The sequence below is a fragment of the Malus sylvestris genome, chromosome 10, assembly GCF_916048215.2.
Source record: "Malus sylvestris chromosome 10, drMalSylv7.2, whole genome shotgun sequence".
NCBI classification, from domain to species: domain Eukaryota; kingdom Viridiplantae; phylum Streptophyta; class Magnoliopsida; order Rosales; family Rosaceae; genus Malus; species Malus sylvestris.
The window spans coordinates 26,323,625-26,333,562 of record NC_062269.1 but is presented as its reverse complement, the minus strand read 5'-3'; the positions used below and the strand labels follow the sequence as shown (position 1 = coordinate 26,333,562).

Genomic DNA, 9,938 nt, shown 5'->3' with positions numbered 1-9,938 from the left:
AAAAGAGTGGATACACTTTAAATCATTTATTTTGGCTTTTTGACCCCATATTGTAGGGTGGATCTCGAAAAGTTTAAAATGTTTTTTTATAATCTTTTATCACTGATTTAAAAGAGGATTTTACTCTCCTAATAAGCAGAGCATAATACTTCAAAAGAAAAAAAAAAAAGAAAAAGAAAAGCTGAGCAGAATAAATTACACGTGGCAACTTTTGGGGGTTTAAGTTGGTTAATGGTGGTGAGCATATGGAGATGGGAGGATCCGACGAGAATCTTTTAATCGTATCCGTTCATTATATATTGCATAATTTATGATGAACGAACACGACTAAAAAATTATCTTGATCCTCACAAAGAGGATCCAGAGAGGATCCTCATTCAATTTTTAAACACAAAATTTAAATTTGAAGACTTATGTGGCACATTGATCTTTTTGTAAATTTGGTTCTCTATCCGCCATGTCAAATTGAAACTATCATTAATTGCATTATTAACTTTTTATAATTGTAATTAGTAATTTTAAAACAAAAGATAATAACAAAAATTATAAAAAAATATTTATTATTTACTAAAAATAGATTTGAAGCTGCTGTTAAATTTGACAGCAACTCTATCTACTGCATTCCATGTCATGCCATATAGAAATTGACATTTCCGTTGAAAAACACTGGTACCATCTTTTCTAACTATTATTACTTGTGTGAATTTTTTGACATCTCTTTTAGAGCCTGGCCGTTTAAAACTTTTGAGGCAATTTAAAACGACAGACCGCCGGTCAGCAAAAATATCATCCGTCCGAAAGAGAAAAGGACAAAATTGGTCTCGACGTTTTTTTTTTTGGCTCGAAATTACGCAAAAAGCACAAATGAAACGACGTCATACTGCAGAGGCCGGCGCTAAACGGCCCAAAAAATTCACTCGTCCCCTCAGTCGCTGGCGAACATTTGAAATCGCAAGATCTGATCCCGAGGCACCGCCGTTCACGACGGGGCAAGAGAAGAGATAAGAAAACGACCGGAAAATGAGCGGGGCGACGCTGTGCGCTCTGTTGGGTGAATTAGGGTACGAAGGGGCGGACGCATTGGACCCTGACAGCTTCGAATGGCCCTTCCAATACGACGACGCTCGACCCATCCTCGACTGGATCTGCTCCAGCCTCCGCCCCTCCAACGTCCTCTCTCTCCCCGAACTCTCCCAGTTACTCTCTCTCCCCTAATTCATTGTCATTTGGTTGAATTTTGAAAATTTGTAATAATATATAATTTCTGATTTTTTTTTTTCAAATTTTTTGTTTAGATACGATCAATTTGTGCAGGAGGGGAAGCTATTAGAGGTAAAATTGTAGTTTCTGTTGTTTGTAATCAAAATTGTTGAGTTTTTATATGCTGTGTTCGAACTTCAAAGTATGTGTATTGATAATTTGATATAAATGATGGTTTTGCAGGGGGAAGATTTGGACTTTGCGTACGACAGCATTTCAGCCTTTGCTTCCAGGCCAGACAACCAGGAGGCGGTTTTCGCAGCTGAGGAAGGACTCAAAGATATCCGGTACCATACTTCTACTGCATACCTTTTACATTCATTTATACTCATTTTGTTATTTATCCTCTTGTGATGCATTAGTTCTGGCCTGTACATGAGGACTGAGAAGAGATTTTCGCAGCACATTTTTTGGTGTGGGTGTCGTTTACTTGATTTGTTTATTTCATTTTTCTTGCGGGTAAATCATGGCGAGAAAGGAGGACGTTAAAGGAAAGGATAATGTACAGAAAACAGGCGGAGAACTAGTATGCCAGTAAATTCTCAGTAGTTTGTATAACATAAAGTATGCTTGGTCATTGCATATTCTAGCAACTTGGTATCTCTTTTAAGATGTATCTTTTTTTGGCTAGTGATGCCCTGCTCCCAGTACTTATGGACTTGTTTTCTTCCTTAGGGATGCAACTTTGGCCTATAAAGCTGAAGCTTTACAGCTGCAGAGACAGCTTAGACATCTGCATTCTCAGTTCGACATGCTTACTGATCAGGCTTCGGCTTTGATCCAAGGGAGACGGGCTCGAGTTGCTGCAACATCTACTGTCAATGGACATCTTACAACTATAGACGATAGCCTTTCTGCAAGAAATTTGCAGGTATATTAGTAAAAAGAAGGCTCCCTTACTAGAATAGCTACAATCACTGAAGTATATTCTGCGCATTAGTGACCCTCATTTTCTTGACTAAGTTGTAAAAGCAATTTATTAGACACTGGTGGTGTGATAAATTGAGGACAGCAATTATGATAAGTTTGATCCATTTAGCTTTTTTCATATTGTTTGATTGGGCTTGGTTTTCCATATATTATGTATACTATTTTGTCTGCAAACATGTGAATGAGCATTCGAATGCTCAGTGACTTATCTACAAACAAATGTGTGCAGTTCAACCGGCCCTTGTGTATGCAGAGAACCATGTGTATAGGGTTTTGATCCATTTTTTAATGAGAAAAGTACTTTAAGAAGTTATTGCTACTTCAAATTTCATAAGATTTGTAATTCTTTCACTCTACTCTAGATGAATGCAGTTCTTGGAAGGATGGCTTCTACAGCACAAGAGTTGGCCCATTATCATTCTGGGGATGGTATTGTATTCTTTTAGCTTTCAGTACTTGTGTTGATTTTCTAAACATTTTACAATAACCTTTGTTGTTTAATGCCCAGTATATGTTCTGCATTTTCAGATGAGAAATTGAGAATAATTATGTGATTTGTGCACAACTGAAGGAGGAATGCATGTTCACTTTTCTGCTTAGGAATTCCACATTCAAGCTCACTATTTCTGCCTTTTCATATTTGTGAGCTTTTAGCCCTACTTAACTTGCAGGGGATGGCATCTATTTAGCTTACGCAGACTTTCATCCATACTTAATTGGAGATTCATCTTGTATCAAGGAGCTAAATCAGTGGTTTGCCAAGCAGTTGGACACGGTGTGTAGATAATTCCCCCCCTCCCCCTCTCTAAGCATTGTTAATTACTGATTGTGTATGAACGAGTATCCTTTCTTTTCCAGCTTTAATTATTGCTAATCTAATTGGTCGTGCATCAGTATGTCAGCGTTGCTTTCACTTAGGATGGAAATTTAGCCAGTATTGCTGCAACTTATTTTTCAGATATCCATCATTACTTTGTGCCAGTCTGCCAGCTTCTATTTCTAGATCCTCTGCATTGAAAGTAAATTGTAACACTCTGTCCCAGTTGAATATTTGTTTTTTGGGGAATAATTTCAAGATCACTATTTATCAAAAGAAAACTAAGTAAAATTCAGATTTCCACTATTCATATTTCACAGAAGTTCATCTCATGGAATTCTATCTTGTTAGTTTTGAAAATCTTCTGGATAAGTTCTTGAAATCATGTTTTTTCCCCTCATCTCTTGTATATTTCTTATGGCCCTATCAATTACGCTGTATCTTTTTTGTGTCTTGCCGGTTTTTCTATTGTATACTTCGTATTATTAAAAGGAAAATGAAGGCCTTACTAAGTGATATGAACAGGGTCCTTTTCGTTTAGTTGTTGAAGAGGGCAAATCTAAGTGTTCATGGGTGAGTCTTGAAGACATCTCAAATATCATAGTAAGAGGTAATCTGTCCTATGACTTTTGCTTATTTTTCACTCTTCTAATTTCCTCTCTCTCTCCGCATTAAGCATTTCTTTTTCTTTTCCAACAGAGTAGAGATTACATGTGCTTGCTGGACGCTTATAACTTTGAGAAGATTTTTTTTATATTTGATACTTCAACTGGTACCAGAGGCTATTTTTGATATGAAAATTTACTTTTTCGAGTCATAAAATCACTTTAACCTTCTCTTAAAAGTAAAAACAATTACAAAAACCAATGAGTGGAGTGATGTACACAGCTTAGTCATGTACAGAAACTTAATATGTATGCCACAAATCATTTTCTTCTTGTTTTTCTGCACATACTACTTTTAAAAATGAAAAATAGGAATATGTTTTTATTTGTAATGTTATTTTTTTGCTTTTCTGAATTCAGAAAATACCTGACATCCATATGTAATCACATCATTATCACTTTGATGCAAATGTTGATTATTTGCATAATCTAGAGTTGCCTAGGTATTCAGATATCTTAATCTGTCTTAAAGTAGCAAATATTGACTCCTTTTACTCGGCCTTTTGATTGCAGCAGATTTAGAAAAATCCCATCATCAGCGTGTCTCTGAGTTGCAACGACTTCGTTCTATGTATGTAACTTTTTCCCCTATTCACAAAGTTTTAACTTTTATAAAATGAAAGAAATACCTACTTATTTTGTCAGATTTCAGATCCCTACATCCACTTTAAGAAACTAGAACAATTGCTGTTATAATGACTTCAATTGTTTTATTTCTTTTAAGAAAATCAATTGTTTTATTTCTTTTAAGAAAATCTACAAAGAAGATACAAAAATGTTACATTTTGATTTCAGTATGACGAAAATTAGAGGATGTATTCCGTTTGTATAATCAGAGTGAGAAGGTATATTCTAGTAGTTAATTATTTTACTTCTCTGACACCTGAGAGGCACAGAAAAAAATTTCTTTTTTATTCGTTTGTATTCTGTTCTATCTTCGTCATCATCAATCTACCTCTCTACCCGCATGCTTGTGTATCACTATCAGTCTATCACATACAAACACATTCTTTGAAATGATGTGGTATTTTGATAATTCAACCATACTTTTGTTGTTTGGATGATTTATCTATTTCTGGTACTTGAATAGATGTGGTATTTCTATATCTGTGGCTGGTTAACCTTTTTCTTGTCAACTTTCATGCTGGCATTTTTTTTGTTGTTGGTGAATTTGGAATTCTTGCTCACTCTGTTACTGCTAAATATTGTGCAGTTTTGGGACAAGTGAAAGACAATGGGTGGAAGCCCAAGTTGAGAATGCTAAGCAGCAAGCAATTCTAATGGCACTTAAATCTCAAGTATCATCGGATGAAGCTCACATCCATCTTGATCTTCATTCCCTCAGGTACAATGCATTTTAACATGTCAATTCATTACACTTTGTATAGTGGTAGACTTCAATTGTTTCTTATCTGCTACATTTCACAATATCTTTTGACTAAGGAGTATCTAATATTTGTACAGGAGAAAGCATGCAGAACTTGTTGGAGAACTATCAAATTCTTATCACAAGGAAGAGAAATTATTATCTGAGGTTTGTATGTGTTCTTGGTTTTTAAGTTTCCTACGTTTACCTGTTATATCCAAATTTCCAAAATCTTCTGCAGAAAAAAGTTGATATCTAATTGTAGTCATAGAGAGAACTCCCATGAGGAAAGGATCATGGACATGCTACCTGCTAATCACGTTGCCTGTATTTATACTTTCATTTATCTTGTGGTGTTTTCTCTTGAAGTTGTTATTCTTGGGGGTGGCACATATTCTGATACTCTTACAAGATTCTTCTATATGCTTATTTCTGCCTTCAAAACACATTCATATCATTGATTGATTTAGTTTGAGGTACTGTGTATTCCTTTCTCAGACTATTCCAGGTCTTTGTTGGGAGCTGGCTCAACTCCAAGACACGTACATATTGCAAGGTATTATTAGTAACTAAACCAATCTAAAACTGTAAGATGAAACAAAATCAAATTATTTGCCTTGCATGACTCAAAAAGTTCTTCATAGCTAATGTGATCTGAATTATCAATTTGTAGGTGATTATGACTTAAAGGTCATGCGACAAGAATATTACATTAACCGGCAGAAAGCGGTATTGTTAGCTACTAATTGTCTTATCATCAATCAATAAAGCATTGAGTTCATATCACAAAGATTCCTGATCTTCTGGTCTAACATTTTCTTATTCAATTTTGCCTTGGCAGTTTATAAATCATCTTGTTAATCAGCTTGCAAGGCATCAGTTCTTAAAAATGGCTTGTCAGTTGGAAAAGAAAAACATGCTTGGAGCATACTCCTTGCTTAAAGTTATTGAATCAGAGGTGCAAGCCTACCTGTCAGCAACAAAAGGCCGTGTGGTATCTCTCTCTCCCACTGTAGACTTCTTATTCATTTCCCCTCCTTCACCTCTATCAAATATTCTCTCTTACTGTTAGATGATTCTACATGTATTCAAAACTTAAGTCATAACACATTTCATTGTAATACTATTATGCTCAAAACTGGTAAGTATTATGCTCCATATTATTTGGGAAACCTTGCTTACAGTTGCATACTTAAACCCTTCATCATCTTTTCCTTTTTTCCACTATCATGGCGTGTTTATGTTCCTTTCTAATCATTATAGGGTCGTTGCCTGGCATTAATTCAAGCAGCATCTGATGTTCAAGAACAAGGAGGAGTGGATGATCAGGATCACTTTTTGCATGGTGTTAGAGATCTTTTAAGTATCCATTCAAGTAATGACAGTGCATTCTTCTTCAATAAACATAAAGTTGATAAGATTTTATATTAATACTATTATTTCCTCTCTTTTTTCTCAATTATTAAATTTATATGTTCTTGCATTAGATGCTCAAGTTGGGCTATCAACATATGTATCAGCTCCGGGTATTGTGCAGCAGATATCTAGTCTTCATTCAGACTTGATGACCCTTCAGTCTGATCTTGAGAACTCACTTCCGGAGGACAGAAATAGATGTGTTAATGAGTTGTGAGTTACCCTGCTTTTTCTTAACCATTGAGAGTATTACTATAACAAATTTTGACTAGCCGTGTGCAACTTAAGCGGCATACCTTGTGCACGTTGGTTATTGCAACCATGCAAGTTAGTACTCTTAATTTATTTTCCTACTCACTGCATATGGTAGGATTTCTACACGACTCAAGTTAATGAAATTACACCCCAAAATTAAAGAATATACATCGCTTACTTCATATATACTATTGATGAGGTGCTAAGCTATACAAGCCTTGCTCTGTATGGTATTCTTTTTTGCATCCATATGGACAACAACGTCACGTGGTCATAAGGCTTTTTTCCTGCTCTTTGATATCTTTTTTGCTCATTCACTTTGAAAATTCAATGGCTGAATGAATCCACATCCATAGTACACTAAATACATTGGCAAAGCAGTCTTGCTGGAATGCTGATAGCCTGATATGACAAGCAATTCTATACAATATAACATTCAGAACCTCAATGAAACAAACAAGTTATCTAATCTTTGGCATCTGTTCCTGTATTTTTAGTGAGAAATGCAAATATGCAGGGTTGATGGTAGAATTTGATGTAATTTGGCATCATGGGAATGTCTGGCATTTTGGTAGACTTTTATGGTAGTGGTCTAGCATGTCTTCCCTATCCTTAACACCAATAAACATGCCTCCTCAGTAACACTGATTTGGTCATCTCTTCAAAAGTATCTACCATGAATGTTTATTTCTCCACCTTTTTGTTTTGTGGGAAAACTTCTAACTTGTTAATTGTATCAGGTGCACTCTAATTCAAAGTTTGCAGCAATTGCTATTTGCATCTTCAACAACTGCGCAACCTATATTGACACCACGGGTATGACATCACTATTACACCTTCATTTCTTATTACTTCACTTGTTTCCATTTTTACTGGTATTGATTTTTCCCTCTTATGGTATTCTATGCTTCATGTGCTCTTTAAGTCGCACAAAGTAGAAGATCTGACCATGGAGAATCGTGTCTTGTTGAGATCTTGTTTCAACGTTGAAGAGTTCTATGCTTTAACTTGTTTTAAAATGGATGGTTTTCGTGTGCGATACGTTTGATATCTAAATTTGGTTGAAAGACATAATGCAAGTATTGTTCATAATATAGCAATAACTCACCGTGGTTAACAAGTTATGTTTCCTTTTAAAATGATGGTTGTATGAATACTAAAGAATGAAAAAACCTTCAGTTGTCCTTATGTATCGTAGCGTTGAAATCATAATTTCATGTTAGACATGCTACTTTTCTTTTTCTTCTACATTTTCTGATCCGCTATTGGCCATTTGAACATCATGTCATCATGTTGTTATTGCAGCTTGTTGCGGTAATTCTTTAGTATTTTCTCCCCTTTGTTCCTGTACAAAATTAATATATCTTTGTCTTTGTTTTCCAGCCATTGATGAAAGAGCTTGATGAAATGGAAAAAATAAACGCAAAACTCTCTGCTGCGGTTGAAGAGGTGACACTGGAGCATCGTAAGAAAAATGAGGTAACTACTCTGTGGTGCATATGTTGGTTTAGTTAACTATTTTCTGGACCTTAATCGAGTTATTAATATTGGCAATACGCATGGCTTGCAGATTGTTAAACATCATGCCAAGGAAATTGGGCTTCAACGAGGCGTCTTTGTTGAGTTTTTCTGTAATCCTGATCGTCTGAGGAGTCAAGTTCGAGAGCTAACTGCACGAGTCAGAGCTTTGCAGGTTTCGTAACGCTTGCATATAGATTGTCCCTGCCTCTGTGCCTCTGTGTGTGTGTGTGAGAGAGAGAGAGAGAGATGGATATTGAGCTGAATTATTGTATTTAACATAGCCATGGATGGTGCCAATGATCTCTGTACTCAAATCCATAAGTTCAATCTCAGTGAATGTGAGTTTGTTTTCAGGAAATTTATTTCGTGTTGTTTGTTCAAACGCCAACGGCGCACCGTTTGTCTCGTTGTACAGGTAAGAAAATCAGTTTCACTTATTTTCCCAAGAGGCCAGGAAGAAGCTCTGAAGCTGGTACACTTCGGTGTTACTTTTCATTCAATATTCTTGGTGGAAAAGTAATTGAAACTCGCCACACCATATAAAATGACTTAAAAGTGTTAAATAACTTTTTGACCGAAGGAAAATGAAAATATAATTTCAAAGGATTGACATTTTTCTGTAACATGAAAAGGCTTATGCATCACTTTTTGTTAAGAAATTATAATCGAAACTACTGAATTCTTGGTTACAAAACAAAAAAAAAAAGCGATAGGGAAATTGGGCTTAGTAGCCCATTCATGAAAAATTATTCTCTTTTCAAATGCAATCTCTGCTAGTCCTCTTTGACAAAACACTTTTATCATTGACACAATACTAATACATTCTCGATGCTATATTGGTAGATTAGTGACACAATATTGAGGGTATTTTCATAAAAAAGGGCTAGTAGTAGAGATTGCATTTTGAGCACGGTTAATTTTAGTTGGTGTATTTGTAAAAGGGCTGGTAAGACCAATTTCCCAAATCGATATCAACCAATTCCTCAAAATTCACTGTAATAGGATTGCAGACCACCACCATCACAAATTGACAGAGGAATGAACGATGCAAGTATAAATCCCCCTCCAGAAACATACTAAATTCTTGGCCATGAACTCATGAAATGATCCCGTAGTAACAGAAAATGAACTCATCTGTTAGCATCGTCTTCGTCGTCTTCTCGATTAGGTTGGTTTCCATTACCTCTTCATTAAACCAAGCACACTTTCAACAAAGAAATCAAACACACAACCTGTAGTTATAACCGAAGTAAGTAGAATATTGTCATCAAATTTTGATAAGCCAGTTCGTTAATTTGATCCGTCGGCCAGTTGCCTATTAACCCCAATGTCCCACATCGGCCAGGAGGGAAGAAAGAAAGTACTTTAAATAGAAATACCTCACTCTAACTAATACCGAGGTTTATGATAGCTCTAACCAGATCATTGACTATTTACAATCCCTACAATCATGTTTAACCAAATATACTTTCCTTTAACACTCCCTCTCAAGTTGGAGTGTGGATGTCAAGAACGCTTAACTTGCGGAGATGCAAATGGAAATCAGGTGTTCGTTGTGGCTTAGTAAACATGTCAGCCGCTTGTTCCCTAGTGTGTACATAGGCTGTCTTGATTTCTCCTATTTGAATCCTCTCACGAATGGTGTGGCAATCAAGCTCAATGTGTTTGGTGCGCTCATGGAACACAGGATTCACTGCAATGTGTAATG

General features: G+C 35.9%; 1 protein-coding gene across 2 annotated transcripts; it reads left to right on the top strand.

Moving 5' to 3' along the window:
- The first annotated feature begins 869 nt into the window (after nucleotides 1–869).
- Nucleotides 870–8,588, top strand: LOC126585298 (AUGMIN subunit 3). 2 transcript variants are annotated; one of them, XM_050249690.1, is made up of 18 exons: nucleotides 870–1,196; nucleotides 1,296–1,332; nucleotides 1,444–1,547; nucleotides 1,936–2,131; nucleotides 2,553–2,619; nucleotides 2,862–2,965; nucleotides 3,533–3,617; nucleotides 4,189–4,243; nucleotides 4,886–5,017; nucleotides 5,137–5,206; nucleotides 5,537–5,594; nucleotides 5,712–5,767; nucleotides 5,880–6,032; nucleotides 6,302–6,413; nucleotides 6,526–6,667; nucleotides 7,450–7,525; nucleotides 8,093–8,188; nucleotides 8,280–8,588. In XM_050249690.1, the coding sequence occupies exons 1-18, from the start codon at nucleotides 1,021–1,023 to the stop codon at nucleotides 8,409–8,411; spliced, it is 1,851 nt and encodes a 616-aa protein (XP_050105647.1). In that variant the 5' UTR covers nucleotides 870–1,020; the 3' UTR covers nucleotides 8,412–8,588. The 2 variants fall into 2 exon arrangements, with proteins under 2 accessions (XP_050105647.1, XP_050105646.1); XM_050249689.1 differs by having other exon boundaries at nucleotides 4,186–4,243.
- Nucleotides 8,589–9,938: the final 1,350 nt, after the last annotated feature.